Raw genomic sequence first — 17,665 nt, 5'->3', positions numbered from 1 at the left:
GCTTACTCGGCAAGAATAAAAAAAAAAAAAAACAGTCCACCAATGAAAGAAATATTAATACAACAAATTAAGGAGACCGATGAACAGTATGCTCTCAAACAGAGTTCTGAAATATTTAAAAAGCGTTTAGAACTTAAAACAAGACTTGATCTACTCACATTGTACTCAGCTGAACATTTACTCTTACATGGCAAATCAAAATTTTATATGTATGGTGACAAACCTGATAAATTACTGGTGAGCCTTCTAAAAGTTTCTGGGGCAAGGCAAAGTACTGTTAAAATTTGACAACAAGATGGCAACATAGTCACAGATCATGAAAAAAACAATGAAGTGTTCAGGGATTTTTACTCACAGCTTTACACCTCCGAGTCCCAAACTGACTGCAATGCAATTAATGAGTTCTTAGCTAAACTTGACATTACTGAAATAACACCAGGACTTAAAACAAGGCTGGACGAACCCATCTCTCAGTTAGAAGTTTCCTTAGCTATAGCTTCATTGCAATCTGGCAAGTGTTCAGGTCCAGTTGTCTTTCCGTCAGAAGTTTTCAAACACTTCTCTTCATTATTGTCCGTGCAGCTTAGTTCAACCCTCACGGACTGCATCAGACAAGGATCTATTCCTCAGTCATTCTATGAAGCCTGTATTACACTTTACAAAGAAAGGAAGAGATCCGTTGAAATGTGCCTCTTATAGACCCACATCCCCTATTGAACACAGACGCTAAAATATTAGCCAAGATACAGTGGCTTGCAAAAGTTTTCGGCCCCCTTGAACTTTCCCACATTTTTTCACATTACAGCCACAAACATGAATGAATTTTATTGGAATTTCACGTGAAAGACCAATGGAATTGCATAGTGACAACAGTATATCCTTACCAGCTGCACTTTGCTCTCCACTCCTGGCCCCCTTCCTGCTCTGTTTGGCATCAGTAGGAATGAGGTACTTCTACTGGCCTCTAAAAAACAGGCATTATCATTCTCTTCCCTGTTGGCCAGGAGGGCAAATTTCAAAGCATGTGGGGTCCCTTCCTTGATGCATTTCAAAATCTGTGAGAATTTTCCAGCAAACTCTCTTATGTCAGGTGTGGAAATACAGTGTACAGGTCTAGGGCAGTGACCTGGGTGGGAATGAACAGGTTTATTTGGCAGGGATTATGTTACTTTGGGAAATATCATACATATGTTTATATTTCTCCTTTTTTCTTCTTCTCTGTATTTCCATTTTTTCATTTTCTTTCCCCCCCCTTTTATTTCACAGCCTAAATGAATGAGCTACTTAACCCGAATGTACAGATCATCTGTAATCCTTTTCTTTTTTTCTGTTTATATGTATTAAAGGAAAAACTCTTAATAAAAAGACATTGTTTAAAAAAAAAAAGACTAACATCGGTAGTGATCAATTTGCTTCATATATATTTAATTTTATATGCTAGTTAAGATTCACTTTTATGTTATTTAATGAATGTTTATGAAGAAACACTGAGTGGCTCTGTTCATAAATACCTGATGTTAACGTGTGTGAAGTGTTTTTACATATATTTTCATGTCTGCATTGACTGGATTAAAATGCAGTGGCTTCAACAGACCTGCAAACACTGGCTGAGTAAGAAAAATATGAATCCCACACTAAGGTCAAAGGTCAGAGTGGAAACCACCATATGTTGTTGAACAAACTGAAGCCGTGCTGCCGCCTGCTGGTTGCATTTATACAACACTTTGATCCAAAGTGAACAGTTTTCCTCTGATTCACACTCACAGCAGTGACTGTGAGCGAGTCACTCTTTGGAGACAAGAAACTTTGTAGTTGTTTTGCTTCACACTCATTAAAAAGTAAATTAAACATCTGAGTGATTTCTGAAGTTGACAACAGTAAAAAAAAGTCTTAATTATTTGTAGCCAATTTTAATATGGATCATTAATATATTACTAACAACTAATGTCCTGATGTCATGATGATTTACAATAATTTAGATGTTTTTTTAAATTAATGTCCAAGTGTCTTCATTTGGCATAAAGTTGCAGCTGTGTTGTAATACACCAGGTTTACCAATAGATGTCAGCAGAATTAGAGTTGATGAGATCCAGACCTCCAGTCTGAGTCACTTGTTCAGGGGTTTGATATTTGTCAGAGACCGAAACACCTCAGCTCTCTGTTTTCATGTCAGACTGCAGAGTGAACCACTGTAAACGTCTCCCTGGAGGACGAACATTTAAAACACAGCAAATATGATTTCCTACTGTCAGCCACAGCTGTAATCTGCTCTGTGTTGGTCTGAACATTTGGATTAAGACAATTATTATTTTGTCAAAATCGCACTTCAATTTGCAAAGATGAAAAAGGAAAAAAATCATCATATATTCACTTTTTTTTTGTTAAACGTTACACACAAATTGAAATATGAAATAGTTGACGCATCATTTCCTCTATGTTGGTTTCAGGGTTAAGCAGACGCAGACACACAAACACTGAACTGAAACTTTCTGGTGTTAGATTTACAGCCACTCACTGATGTTCGCGCTGATTATAATCCACAGTTGTGGTTTTGTTTATCTTTAATCTTTGCTACAATCACTCAAGATAATTATCAGCCGGCCACAACAAAACAGGAGCAGCTCAGATTCATCACATCAGATGACCTGATGAAACCCAGAAGCACACAAGAAAATCAACAAGTGAGAAGAAGACTTTATTGATCCTGCAGAGAAACCAGATCTCTGCTGCAGGAACAACTACACGATCAAACAAACACAAACTACAATTAAAATATATAAATTAGAGTGAAGTTACAGCTAAGAGTAACTCGAGGTGTATTAAATGCACTCCGGTCTGATGGCCTGGTCATCAGTGGTTGGACGGGTGAACTTCTTCACTGAAGAGTAGATGACCTCTGGCTTTGATGGCGTCTCTGATCACAAAGACACACAATTCAAACAACATGAAACACAGTTGTAGAAAAAATGAAGTCAACCTTTGCAACACAAATCTGTATTGATTAAGGGCAGAAGAGCTCCTGATACTCCCACATGACAATCTAACGTGCAGATTAAGGAATTATAGTGACCTCTGACCTCTGTGGCCTCACATGAATAAATGCTGGTTTCCTTGTTTCACTTCATCACGTTTCCCTCCACACATAACTAAGAAACTTTTTTTTAAAAGATTCAGAATACCTTCAACCATTATTATAGCATTAACATTATTATTTTCTTTTTAAAGATGTTGTTATGTTTCCTTGATAGTTCTGGTATTTTAAAATATGTAGACATTCCCTATGATTAATGTTTTATATGTAGAATACTGCAGATGAAATGGGCATCTGTGCAGCACCTATGCTGGCATAATGCATTCGTTTGCTTAACTTATCCAAAAATCTCACACTGAGCACCAAACATTTAGGATCTGTTTTTACTGTGTTACTAACCTGACCCTCAGGACAGATGTGCACAATGACCACGTCTGATTTGTGCAAGATTTATTCAAACTAGCATTGCTCCTCACAGAGATATAAAAATATAAACAATACTACCTCTGGCCTCTCTCGCTGTCTGCTGAGGCTCTTGTGCTATTTTGATTTCGCTGTACGTGGTGTCATCTGTGATGGCATCTTCTCCAGCTTCTTGATCAGCTGAACCAAAATAAAGTAAAATATGATTTAAAGACACTCAGAGTGGGCCTTTCTTTATAAATGTAATTAAAAGATTGAAATGATAATATTAGCACTTTATAATAGAGCCTTCAATTTAGATGCACCCTAATCTACCATGTAGCACAGGTGTCTTCTACATTTAGGGTTTAGTTTTCAGTAAACATATTTAACTGTTTGAAACAATGAATAATCCTAAAGTAAGAAGGGGAGGTTAGGAGAGTCTATGAAAACAGCCTGAACTGCAAAAGACAACAAAGTGAAAATGCACATTAGGATAAACTGTAATATAATAAGTTGTAATAAAACATTCAGAGCAAGTATTTGTACCTGACCATACCTCGAGGTCACAGAGTAATATTTCATGATGATAAAAGTAACACTTCATAACACAACCACTGACTTATTTTGTAAGTTGCTAACAGTGACCATGTGTTTCTTCTAAATGAGGGGTATGTTGTTAAAAATGCATTTACTATAATTCACACATACATATGAAACCTGATGAGGAAGCAGTGAATGTTTTCAGGTAGTGAAAATAACACTTTAGATTCCAAACATGATAAATTTTGGGAATTCACACTATAGAGTTTGAGCTGTAATGTGACAACATGCACTTACAATGTAGACACAAAATATAAATATAGGAAATTGTTTAAATGTACAAACCATTTAGCAAAATTAAGCCACACATACAAAATCCAGACATTTGAGTCTCACCTTCAAGTTTTCTGCAGACACATTCCCTCATCACTAGAACCAGTAACAACAGCAGAACCAAAACACAGACTGATCCAAAGACCAACACAGCAAGTAGAGGAGGTAACGCAGGTGGAGGGGTGGAGGCAGGTGGAGCTGCAGTGATGGGTTTTTCTAAACGAACCGAAGAAAAAGTTATTTTCATGCACTGAATGTTTGAATACTGAATACACAAACAGGTGAGTGTGTCACCTGTGACAGTGATCCAGCTGGATGGAGACTCTCCATGACCGCTGATGTCACACTTGTAGAGCCCTTCATCAGACCTGGAAACATGCTGGATGGTCATGTGACCTGTAGGCTGCTTCCTGATGAGGGAGCCATCTTTATAGAAAGCAGCTGGGAGGTTGGAGGGGGTGGTGTTTGTTTTACAGAGCAGAGTGACGTCATCTCCCTCCATCACAGGGAGGACAGGACTCTGCAGGATCACTGATCCACCTCAACACAGAGACAAACTACAGCATTTCATCCATTTACACACAGCTTCATCAGCACTAACTCCACACACTCAGCTTACCAGTGACTGTCAGGTTAACCATGTTACTGATGGGACCCTCTCTGGACTCACACCAGTAAACTCCAGTGTCCATTGGGTCGATGTAGCTGATGTTACAGCAAGAACCAGGTGGCTCTCCCCATTCTTGATTGTGATCTCCACACTCAGCTCTGGTGTCTCTGCTTGTGTTTCTCCTCAGAGTCCATCCAGCAGAGCTGTCGTCCTCCTCACAGCTCAAAGACACAAAGTCTCCTTCGAAAAATTGAGAGCTGCTGGGACTCACAGTCAGATGGGCTGTGAGGGAAACATCAGAAGAAGACATCCAAACATTGGTCATCTCAGCTGATCTCAGTTAAAGCACACATAAAGTGAAATTGTTACCCTTCTATGAAGGGTTGACAAATGTTTTAAAAGACACATTATTTACAGGCTGCTCTACCCTGAATACTGTTGCTGTTTTTCTGCAAGCAGCTTTTTCAGCCACCTCAACCTCAGCTGAGGAGGTCCTACAACTGCTTTTTCTTGTTTCAGAATGACAGGGCTTAGTTACAGGAAACAAAAATAAAACAGAAACAGAAACAGAACAATAAAGGAAACAAAACACAGGGAGACTAAACAACAATACAGAGACACAGAATTATAAAACAAAACTAAACAAAATGACAAGGGACAACTACAAAAAGCAATCCTCCTCATGAGACTCGCATTACAACCATGTGACCTATGTGTCATGTAATTATATTTGTGGTCTCTTTATTTCTTGTAAAAGTGGAAATGGCAATTAATTTTGCACAGCTTACAATTCATGGTGTGTGATCCTGGACTTTGGTGCATATAGTGCATGTATGAAACAAGAAGTCATCTGTCTTCTCACTGGTTGCTCCTCACAAACACAAGGCTGGACCAGAAGGTTTTTAGTGCAGTCTGAAGCCTGAGATGTTGGCTCACAGGAATTACTTATACTTATCTCGTTATTAGAAACTTTAGCCATGTTGACTGTTTAGTATGAACAGGCAGCGGGGAAAGTTAAATAGGTCACCTGTAGTAAGCATGTAAATGTACCAATGAACAGATGTGCACTGATGGCAAGACACAGAACTGAAGTAAAGTTGAGTGAAATAAAAAATTGCAATAAAAATAATACTTATTTTTATAAATGATTGTTTTTAACAGCTTAAAGTCTCAGGTGGTCGTATAGAGTGCAACGGGCAGAGTAACTGCAGCAAATACTGCAAATCGAGAGCAAACAGACCCCTGATGGCTGGAGCCACACTGAAAAAAATGTTACAGAGAAAAGTGCTGTGTGGTTTATTAATGCGTTTGAAAAATGTACCAACCTTGGGAGGGTCTGCAGCCCAGCAGTGAAGTCAGCACTGAGGAGAAATGACACACAGGTTGGTGTTAAATTCAAAAAGGAAACGAGTGTAATGCCATTAACTGCTTTGTTCTTTTTTTGTTTGTTTTATGTCTTGGGTTTTTTTTGTTTTGTTTTGTTTTGTTTTGTTTTTCTTTGTTTTACAAACTTACAAAAAGCAGTTTTTAATTGATGATTTCATTTATTAAGGAAAACATAGTCCAATCCTAGTTGGTTCTGTGAGAAAAAGTAATTGGAAAGCTGAGTTCAGTTTGACCAGCAACACCCAGGACAGGTTACTGTCAGACATGTTTGCTAAAGCATATAGTTAGGACTGGATCAGGTGACCCTGAATCCTCCCTTAGTTATGCTGCAAGGTGTAGGCTGCTGGAGGATTCCCATGATGCATTGGGTTTTTTACTTTTCAGTATCTCTGCATTGAATCATATCTGTTATTAATCTCTGTCTCTCTTCCACAGCATGTCTTTATCCTGTTTTCCTTCTCTCACCCCAACTGGTCGCTGTTTTTTAATAAATGCTGGCTCGCACATATGGTAAATGGCCTTTATTTATATAGCGCTTTTCTAGTCCCTAAGGACCCCAAAGCGCTTTACATATCCAGTCATCCACCCATTCACACACACATTCACACACTGGTGATGGCAGCTACATTGTAGCCACAGCCGCCCTGGGGAGCACTGACAGAGGCGAGGCTGCCGGACACTGGCGCCACCGGGCCCTCTGACCACCACCAGTAGGCAACGGGTGAAGTGTCACAACGACACAACGACGCAGACTGTCCGAGCTGGGGCTCGAACCGGCAACCTTCCGATTACAAGGCAAACTCCCAACTCTTGAGCCACAATCGCCATATCAGCTGTGTGCGGATGTGTCACACCAATCAATCAGGCCCATTTAAAGTTTGCCAGTAAACGTGTGAATGATTGAGAGAAGATTCCTGAGCATCCTGTGGTCAGATGAAAGTAAAGTCATGCTGTTTGCTATCAGCTGTTTGAAGAAGAGAAACGCCCTAAAGATTCTTTGAGGCTCTTTTTCTGCAGAATGACTTCTTTCCACTGAGGAGCCAATGAATCGAGCCACTGAAGCTCCTTCCATCAGCCAGAAAAATAAAGATGGGTTATGGCTGCATGACAATGACTAAGAACATACTGCAAAGGCAACAAAGGAGCCGCTAAAGCAGAAGCATATTAAGGTCATAGAGCAGTTTCAAGACCTCGGTCCTGAAGAAAATCTGTGGAGGGAGCTTAAGAAGAAGCAACTGAAGCAAACCTTCGTACAAACCCATTGACCACCAACGAGAAACGTTTCACCCTATGGTTGATATTCTCTCTCTCTCCGCGTTCACTTTATATTTCTCACATTTTGCGAGCTGAGTGTACAGTTTTGCAATTTTTATAATCTGTCTCCAGCAAATATTTCCTTACATTATAACAAAAATAAGAAAAATCTAAAACTTGTATTTAAAAGCTGCTATTTTTCAGCATCAAACAGGATTTCACTCATTTGTCCGATCATTCAATCTGCCCACATAACACTTGTTCCTGTGACCTTTCGTGTTTCCATTAATGCTCCCGTTTCTATTATTTCGTATTTGGAAAAGCTGTACTTACAGAGCGACAGCAGGAGCGATGTTCTCGGCATTGTTTCACATCTTTATTTGCACATTTGTTTCAGTTACACACACCCCAAAAACAGTGTCCTACTTCTGTGTAAGTGTCTGTGGTTTTCTGTCAGCTGTAAAGGAAAAAGGAAAAACATCTGACGTGGCTCCGTTTCTCAGCACAGAGACCACCCGAATGCGTGACGAACTGAGAGTGAAACCAAACTACAAAATGTTTATGGTTCTGGTTTTGAATGAAACTCTGCCCTCATAAAGAACTCTTACTCTACTCTTACTTACATGTTAACTTTACTTTCAGAGCATCTTTCAACAGCTGAAAACAAATATGAATACAACACTGAATAAAATAATCGTGTGACATAATCACACTCTGTCAGCACTTCCTGTGCATTTCCTCTGAGCTTTGAGTCTCTGCTGGTAAGCCAGACGTTGGGAGCCATTCACACCACAGACTGCGGCATGTTTGCTGTATGAATGTGTTAAACTGCCAGCCCGGGCCTCTCAAGTACATTTTTTCCTGCATCTGTGCATCTTCTCTTCCGAAATCTGTAAAACATCTCAAGTTGAGAACCTGTAAGTCTGTTGCTTGCTTCAGATCAGTCTTAGAGGATTTAGATACCAGCTGCAGCTGGAAACAAAACTAGAGATGGTTTATAAATTTAAGCTGAAGCTAACGTATATGTGCAAAGTGAGAATCAATGTGACATTGCCAAGTCAGAAAGTATGAGCGCCTTCTTGTCAGCTCAAACAAAAAGTCTCGTCGGTGGCTTGACGTCATAATGACAATCATGACAGGCGAATCAAACCAAGATGCAGAGCTGAATATGAGACCTTCTCAAAGCAGAATGTAAAATGGATCACACGTGAAGTACAAAAAGTCTGACAACATGAAGGTGTTTTGTCTCAGCACACATCCTCTCATGACCACTAGTGTGTGACTTTACACACCTACATATTGTATTATTGATGCCCCGCTAATACTGGGCTGGCCCCAGTTCAACAGGGTACTGTAAACATTCCTCTGAGATTTTGGTCCATATTGACATGATGACATCACACATTTGCTGCAGATTTATTGGCTGCACATCCCCTGTGTTCCACCACATCCCAATTAGATTAAAATCGGAGGTGATTTGAGTACACACTGAACTCATTGACATATTCTGAGCTTTGACAGCTTTGATGTTCTGAGGTGCTGGAAGCAGCCATCACTATGGTGGTCTGATGGACAGGGTCAGCAGTGAAACATTTGCAGTTTGTTGTTGTTGTTTTTTTAAGTAAAATCATTCACGGTTTTCATTCAAGTTGTAGTGAAATGAATAAAAATCAGCATGTTGAGGATCGTCTAGCATGTGTAATATTTTGGCATGCTGTGGTGTTCCTGCTGTGTTCTGCATGCTAAATGTGAGGCTGCAGTTAACTGTAGTTGTGTTTGTGAGTTGACACGTCGACTTTAATCTCTCAGATTTCCACATGTCAAACGTGCACATAGACTAGGAGGAACTTTACATCTTAGACACTTTACATCTTTAAAGTGCTCTCAGAAATTTCTCTTCCTCTTGCTCTGCAGAACTGAAAATCTTTGTTTGAAATACAAAAGTCATTCTCTCAGTTCTTTAAAGCGTTAAGTCTAACTTTATTGTCCTTCATGTCACGGTGGACCACAGCCGCTCATCTTTGCTCCTGTCCTTCATGGATTCTCTGATATTCATCCTGATTTTGACTCTGATTTCTGGGTATTCAGGTGAGTGAAGCGGTTAGCCTTTTCATGCATAGCGGTCACTACAGTGGACAGCTATTCAAAGGCTGTTTTCTTGTATTTGTGCCAGTGTTGATAGTATACTTGCACATAAACCACTGCAGTGGACACTGATGTGTTTTTCCATACACATCAGTTGTGCACCTATTTTATGCCTAAAGATGAATAAAAATACTTATGAAAAAATCCTGATTGAGGTTGTCATAATTCATGCATGCCAGGATTAAAGACAAAAGTCAATATGTGGGCAGTCTTTTAATGCTGTGTTTGTCTGAGTAAAGGGTGAATGTTTACTATAGCAGGCATCTGTTACTGTTAAAGTAACTGTAATAGCAGTGCTTTGAAGAAAGACTGCCTTAGGATGTTAAAGAGGTGTTGGTGGTGGCATAAGTTACAGAAAACTCAGACCTTTATTAGTCTGTTACTGATTTAGATGAACTAAAGGGCCAGATGAATCACTGAGGTCCTGTATCAGGTCTTTTCTGCATCTTTTCTTTACTGCTCACATTTACTAACTATATGATATTCAGACACTGTTCATCTCCTGCAAACAGTTTTTTAGGCTGCTTCTTTTTTTGTCCTCCATTGGTCCAGTTTCGCTCTGCGTCATTGCAAAATCCTATTTTATGTCTATGAAACTGTTACATTTGGAATTTTTAGTAGAATAAAATATTGTCTAAGAATATTAATATAATATTAATTCATCCCTTCAGTCAGGTGGCTCGTTATGCTTGAATGATTCATAGATCAGTGTTAAGTGGTTAAAAAAAAAAGAAAAGAAAAAGAAAAAGAGCATCTGACTGAAAATGGTCAGGTAAAAGGACTGGACTGAAAATAAATGGAAAATCAGCAGGTGTCCAAAGAAACACTTTGAAAGCCATTTTTCAGAAGACCACTTTAACAAATTCTAAGAAAGTAAATTGGAAGTAAAATATAAAGAAATGAGGGATGACTCAAGAGTTTTGCATAGTATCCATCTTTTATATACAGTTGGTAGATGTAGGCAGGAGTGGGCTCAGACCAGCCAAATGGTGGCTTGTTTCCATTCATCCGGTGGAAAAAAAATAACAGAGGAAACATGAAACACTGACTGACTGATTGGATCAGCGGATTGCAGCACGCCTCCAGAGTTTCTCAGTGCCCACCTTCAGAAATGCAAACAGAGAGGGGAGGAAACAGAACTGTGTATGTGTGTGGACAAACACACACGTTCTGACGTGTAGATGAGTCATTATGTTGCTTGTGTTGTTTTTGTTCTTTGCCATAAAGAGTTCATTTCTTTCTAGGTTTTCTTTACCTCTTACCTCTGTAGCTAACACCTTTACCGTCAGATATATCATTACTGATTGAATGTTGTGTTAGATCTTTGCTGGGAGAGAAGTTGTTGCTGAGTGTGGATTAAAGTTTACATTAAATGTGCTTAGTGATTATTTTCAGTTTGTTTTACTGCAGGTTAAGATTTTTTGAGCAGATGTTCATTCCTACAATGCGTGCTCTTCTACAGCCTGTTGAAACGACTTCTGCCCACATGTTCTGTGGTTTCATTTCAGCTGCCACAGCTCGTCTGACTGTGAGTCCCAGCAGCTCTCAGTTCTTTAAAGAGACTTTGTGTCTCTGAGCTGTGAGGAGGACGACAGCTCTGCTGGATGGACTCTGAGGAGAAACACAAGCAAACAACAGAGGACTCAGTGTGGAGATGGGTGGGGAGAAGGTGCTGGTTCTTCCTGTAACATCAGCTACATCTAACATTGGACAGTGGAGTTTACTGGTGTGAGTCCAGAGAGGGTCCCATCAGTAACATGGTTAACCTGACAGTCACTGGTAAGCTGAGTGTGTGGAGTTAGTGTTGATGAAGCTGTGTGTAAATGGATGAAATGCTGTAGTTTGTCTCTGTGTTGAGGTGGATCAGTGATCCTGCAGAGTCCTGTCCTCCCTGTGATGGAGGGAGATGACGTCACTCTGCTCTGTAAAACAAAGACCACTCCCTCCAACCTCCCAGCTGCTTTCTATAAAGATGGCTCCCTCATCAGGAAGCAGCCTACAGGTCACATGACCATCCAGCATGTTTCCAGGTCTGATGAAGGCCTCTACAAGTGTGACATCAGCGGTCATGGAGAGTCTCCATCCAGCTGGATCACTGTCACAGGTGACACACTCACCTGTCTGTGTTTCTGCAGCTTTCAACATTCACAATGTGACGACAACTTAATGACTGTGTTTGCTTTATTTTAGACAAACACACCACCACACCTCCACCTACATCCACACCTCCCCCTACATACACACTTCCACCTACATCTGGACTTTCACTTACATCGTCCTCTGCATCATTCGTCCCTGGTCTTCTTCCTGTCTTGCTGACTGTTGCATCAGCCTGTACTGCGATGCTGAGATGACACGATTACAGGAAACTCAAAGGTGAGATTCAGACTTCCGGATTTTACGTCGTTTTAAACTTTATATTTACCACAGTTCAAAATTTTCTTCAATATTTAATTTCTTAAATAATTTTTAAAAAATTGTGGTTTGTTTCAGATAAACAAGAAGGAGCTGGATGAGACAACATCACCAGTGTCATCATGCATTTTCACCGTCTATGAGGACATTTTTATCAATGACATTATTATTACTGTTTCTCTCGATTGCAGAGACTCGTTTCTTAAAATGATGTCTCCTAAAACTTTCTACACAAGTTCACAACTACACAGCCACTTACAACAAAACCTCCATTTACCAGGTTAAAAGCAAACTTTGCCTAAATATATCACATAAAGCCCTCAAAGCACACTGGAGTTCCCCACCCCTGCTCTTTGGCTGTTTTCTGCAGGGGTGGGGAACTCCAGGGCTCGAGGACCAGTGTCCTGCACGTTTTAGATGTGTCCTTGATCCAACACAGTCTTTAAGTTCTCCACAGGCCTAGTAATGAACTAATCCTTTGAATCAGGTGTGTTAACCCAGGGTGAGATCCAAAACCTGCAAGACATCAGCCCTCGACTCCTGGAGTTCGACGCCTGTGCTTTTCTGTGTGCAAAACCAACACCATGGGGATCCCCCACCCTCAGCTCTCAGGTTTATTCCAGTGTTTCATTTTTTCCAGGGCAAATCTGTTTCACCAAGATCAAAGTTAATCTTCATAAACTGAAAATTCAGATGAATTAAATCTCACATAAACATATTTTAATCCATCCATCCATTCTCTTCCACTCATCCTTGTCAGGATTGTAAGGATGGCTGCAGCCTATCCCAGCCACCAGGGTGGGAGGCGGGGTACACCCTTGCCAGTCTGTCACAATGCCAACACAGAGACAGACAACTATTTACACCTATGGGTAATTTAGATTCACCAGTTGACCTAACTCCACTAACTGCATGTCTTTAGACCAGGGGAGGGCGCTAGAGTGCCCAGAGAGAACCCACACAGACACATGCAAACTCCACACAGAGAGGCCGTGGCATGGTGGTGAAGTTAAATGCACGACCTTCCTTCTGTGAGGCAACAGTGCTAACCACCACATATTTAACCTGCGAGGAAAGTGAGAGCATTTTCACATCACAGCAGAAACATCTGGACCTGCATCCTGATGCTGTTCGTGGATATCCTGAAGACCGATAACGAGGCTCCTCCAGAAAAGTTCAAATGATTTGCTTCAATATCGAGTCATCTGTATATTAAACACCAGCTGTTTGTGTCACATGTTTGGAAGTATACTAGAATAAAAAAGAACATTTAAACATTTGATAAGTGTGTTTTTGTTCAATAAGCAGTGACAGCTGTGTATACTGCACCCTTGCTGTATGATGCATGTGAGAGACACCTGCTCCTCAGACTTGTGTCTGATTAATCAGTATCATTATTTTCAATAAATAATATGTTAATAGTGATTACTGAGAAAATTTTGGACAGCACACACAGCTGTTTGAACTCTAATATAGTGAAGGTAGCATGGTCACTCATGTTGGGTAAACATTTATTTATTTCACAATTTCAAATCATGTCTCGGTGTCATTGTGTTGGTTTTAAGTGTGATTTTGTTGCTTGCAGATGTCTTATAGGATTATAGGGTTTAACTTCCATAACAACTGCTCCCAGTGATCTAATCCAGTGTTCACACAGGTGAAGAAGTGCTTCCTCTCTGCTTTGTAAAATCTCTCTTTAAGTAACAGGAGTCACTCCCTCCCTTCATTAAGGAGACAGCTGAGTGAAAACTTGCTTTAAGACAGACTGCAGCCACTTCTGTCTGCCGCTGTCATTCATCTATTCCCTCACATGCATTTTGGCTCTGATTTCTGGCTCTGCAGGTGATTGAAGCAGTGAATCCATGCATCTGTGTTTATCCATTTTTCCCATGACCTAGGATGCAAGGGCAGCATCCTAAGCAGAGAAGCCCAGACCTCCCTCTGCCCGGCCACCTCCTCCAGCTTGTTGGGGGGAACATCAAGGTGTTCCCAGGCCAGCCAAGAGATATAATCTCTCCAACGTGTCCTGGGTCTGTCCAGGGACCTTCTCCCAGCACGTTTAATATATTATATTATATATCAGAGATCAAGCGTGTTTCAGACTACAAGCCCTGTAAGAAGTAGGTTTTTAACTGCGTTCAGGTTCAGTTCCAGGCAGGAAATGTTTGAGGATATTCAAGTTGAAGTGTTTTACTCCACCTCCAAAGTTTCTCACTGGACGTTCATATTAAATATTTTCAGTGTTTCAGATGCTGAGGTTAGTGTATATATGAGTAATCCCCATGAAACTAACCCTGTGAACACTCAGTGGTCTCTCCTCTTTCATCTGAATGATGTCAGGAAATTCATCTCAGGTCTGCTGTCTCTGCACTTCTTCCCCTTTTATGCGTTTTAACCTACATTGTTCTGTATAATGTATTCACACGCAGAGACTAGCATTACATAACTTAATGTATGCACTCAAACATCCCCTCTCTGCCCCCTGCTGGTAACATCTCCAACCTTTCACTGCAATTGATCATATTGACTATAGCAGCATTTTTTATACTTATATTTGTAATATTTTGACACCAACAGCAGCTGACCAGCTTTTTTGTGCAAATGTTTATTGTTACACTGACTGCTCTTCAACACCTCGTAATAATCATCTATACTAATCGTTGTTCTACATCTGCCTACATGTTCTAATGTTTGATTTCAGCCCTTACAGCTCGTCTGAATGTCAATTGAATGTCAGCTCTCGGGTTGACAGTCAATGAATATATTTTCATCTGTATTCGAAACAAGAGCCATCTGTACAGGTTTTGGAAAACTATTTAAAAAACTTTTGATATGTGTGTTTTTGTTCAGTGAGAGAGTTGTCTAAACATTTAAAAGTGATCTACTGAAAAGACCTGACTCTGACTAATCTGTTGTCTTTATTTCTGTATGTTGGTGTGTTGGTGTTTACTATGGAGTGAAATTAGTCTCCATTTTGCACATTTGAACATCTTATTTTATGTTTATGGATCATATGATACACATTTCTAACGTTTTTGAGACTAATGTTTGAGGATATCCAAGGTTAAGTGGTTTTACTCTCCAGTATATTTGTGGTTCTCTGTGTGTTTGTGCCCCGATTCACCAGCTGTGCCAGTGGTGATCCATAAACACTGCATTAGGGTAAAAAAAGAGGAGGTGGTAGTGGCACAAACTGCAGGTTAGTCAGACCCCGGGGTGTCTCTTTGTTCTTAATTTTCTCCTCTTTCTTCGCTTTTTCTTCTTCTTTTAACAGTTAAGTTTAGAAAATAAGTTTTTGCTATTTTTTCTTTTAAATGCTTCCCAGCAGTGAATCTGCTCAGTGATACAACACAAGTTGGGACAGAGCCATCTCACTGATGTTATAACCTACAGGGCAGGGCTTAGATAACAAAGCGCACCGTGTGCATGAATGAGCACCAATAGCTGCTTTGAAAAAATGCAACCCTTTGAGATCTACTAGTCTGTAGCAGCGACTGCTGTTTGCTCTGCTGTCTGCTGGGGGGGGAAGTATCAGAGTCAGAGAAGCCAGCTGGATCAGCAAAGGGATCAAAAGGTTCGAAGCGACATTGGTCACAATTTAGAGGCGTTTGAGTCATTGAGGGTCAGAGGTCACTAAACTGAAGTGGACAACCGATCCCACCCGCTCCACTCCACACTGCGGAGGCAGCAGAGCTTCTTCTCCCTCAGACTGATTTCACCTCGCTACCATAAAGAACACCTTCCTACCATTCTCTATGAAGCTGCATAACAACTCTTCATTCTGTGACAAGTGACACCTGCCACACACCTGGCAGCCATAATGTCCCAACCTTATCTGTGTTTTACTATTATATCAAACTATTTACCATATTGTATTATATTATTGTATCCATGCAGCTGTTTTTCTTAGATTTAATGTATACATATTATTCTAATTTTACACAATGTTAAAGTTACTTTTACTTAATGTTTTATTAAATCCCTGCATAGGACAGTATAAGACCCTCAGCAGGCACCTGTGGCACCTACCTAGCTATTGATCTATCTTGACAGCTCACAGATAAAAAGTTATTTCAGACGCTGATGCTCAGGCCATTCAAAGGTGAACTGTTTCTTAGACAATGTTTTTAGTTTATGCTCAGCCAATTGAGAAATCCCTCCATTTCCAGTCAGACGTCAGGCTTGTCTGACTGGATAAACAGCTCAAAGCCCGTCTCCCGTTTCTCACTGTGAGAGATGTAAACACACGGAGGAGGAAACACACGGCTGCGGGGACATCTTCAGCTCATAGCAAAACAAGCAAAATGCACACACAGTAAAAAAACACTCACACTGACGTACAGATGAGACCATATGTTGCTGATGTTTTTGGTCTCTTCCATGAACTACATTTTTTGTAGGTCTGGTTTAGCTTTTCCATTAAAAGTCTTATTGTGTTGAATTTATATTATTGGTGTTTACTTTTATGGTACAACGGCAACGGAAACAAGCAAATATGCTTTTTAAATGTGCTTTGACTCTACAAACACACTGTAAATATCAGTACAACAGCCTTGATTATATGGACACATGGCTCGTTTGAATGAAATAAACTTTACTGATATACAGAGCTTGTTCTCATTTTTTTCTATTCTTTTTTTTAAAATATCATATTTCTGATGTTTTATATCTGTTCTCAGTGTTTACAATATAAGTCCTAATAATTGTGTAGTATTATCAGATGTTTGTGCTATGCTACTATATTATATCTCATGTTCCTTATATCTTATTTCACATTCCTTATGTTTTATATGACACATTTCAAAAGTCTTATGTCAATAAAAGATAAGGGAACTGTTGGAACATCGAGCAGCTTTATTTTGACATCCTGTGATATTCCTGCTTTATGCTCTGTGTCGTGCTGTGACGGTGCATGTGTGCTCTGTTTTGAGGCCAGAGATGTTAATCTAGTTAAATAATCACACTGGTCACAAGGATCTTTACATTTATTTACTTTTGAATAAGCGTGTGATCTCTTTGTCTGCTTCTGGTCTCGATTCTGAGAACCACAAACCCTTCCTTTAAATGACGCTGCCTCCTTGTATAAACACTTGTCAGTGTCGAATGTAAAGCTGGTTTCCTTCTGCAGTCACTCTGCACTCGTCATTCATGGATTCTTTCAGATTCCTCCTGATTTTGATTCTGATTTGTGGTGAGTAAAGCACTAAAACGACAAAAGTTTATAAGGAAGTGATGGACGTTTTTTTTAAAATATGTAATATAATTGGTTTGTGGCACATATCAGAGATCCTGCATGTTTTTGTTTGTGTAATTCCTATGATTGGTTAGTTTTTAGCTGCATGTATTATTGTAGGGTCTACCTTACAATATAAAGCACCTTGAGGCGACTGTTGTTGTGATTTGGCGCTGTATAAATAAAGTTTAATTCAGGAGATGATGGTGATCTCTGTGAAGTCCGTGGCCTGACTGATGGTGTTGAGGATACAGAGATAATGGTCTATCATAAAGGAAGGTAATTAATGGATTGGTGTAGGTGACCTAAATAA

General features: G+C 39.9%; 1 protein-coding gene and 1 pseudogene across 1 annotated transcript; one reads left to right on the top strand and one right to left on the bottom strand.

Moving 5' to 3' along the window:
- Positions 1–2,096: 2,096 nt before the first annotated feature.
- Positions 2,097–8,121, bottom strand: LOC102299168 (Fc receptor-like protein 4). The gene is made up of 7 exons (XM_005951942.3): positions 7,893–8,121; positions 6,245–6,280; positions 4,929–5,201; positions 4,604–4,849; positions 4,373–4,525; positions 3,536–3,634; positions 2,097–2,914 (listed from the first exon to the last, which is right to left on the bottom strand). The coding sequence occupies exons 1-7, from the start codon at positions 7,921–7,923 to the stop codon at positions 2,820–2,822; spliced, it is 933 nt and encodes a 310-aa protein (XP_005952004.2). The 5' UTR covers positions 7,924–8,121; the 3' UTR covers positions 2,097–2,819.
- A 1,474-nt stretch (positions 8,122–9,595) lies between these two features.
- On the top strand, positions 9,596–12,484 carry LOC121813164 (annotated as a pseudogene).
- Positions 12,485–17,665: the final 5,181 nt, after the last annotated feature.

This window comes from Haplochromis burtoni, unplaced genomic scaffold, assembly GCF_018398535.1.
Source record: "Haplochromis burtoni strain Fernald_Lab_line unplaced genomic scaffold, NCSU_Asbu1 Contig_1216, whole genome shotgun sequence".
NCBI lineage: Eukaryota > Metazoa > Chordata > Actinopteri > Cichliformes > Cichlidae > Haplochromis > Haplochromis burtoni.
The sequence above is the reverse complement of the archived record's forward strand: the minus strand, read 5'-3'. Positions and strand labels throughout refer to the sequence as shown.

What these genes read in the sequence shown, in the direction of transcription:
- LOC102299168 (XM_005951942.3), bottom strand. Translation starts at nt 7,923, where the DNA reads ATGCCGAGAACATCGCTCCTGCTGTCGCTCT. An exon ending in ATCGCTCCTGCTGTCGCTCT is followed by an intron (nt 6,281 to 7,892) that starts GTAAGTACAGCT and finishes ATTTCTCCTCAG; the next exon opens with TGCTGACTTCACTGCTGGGC. An exon ending in GGGCTGCAGACCCTCCCAAG is followed by an intron (nt 5,202 to 6,244) that starts GTTGGTACATTT and finishes TTTCCCTCACAG; the next exon opens with CCCATCTGACTGTGAGTCCC.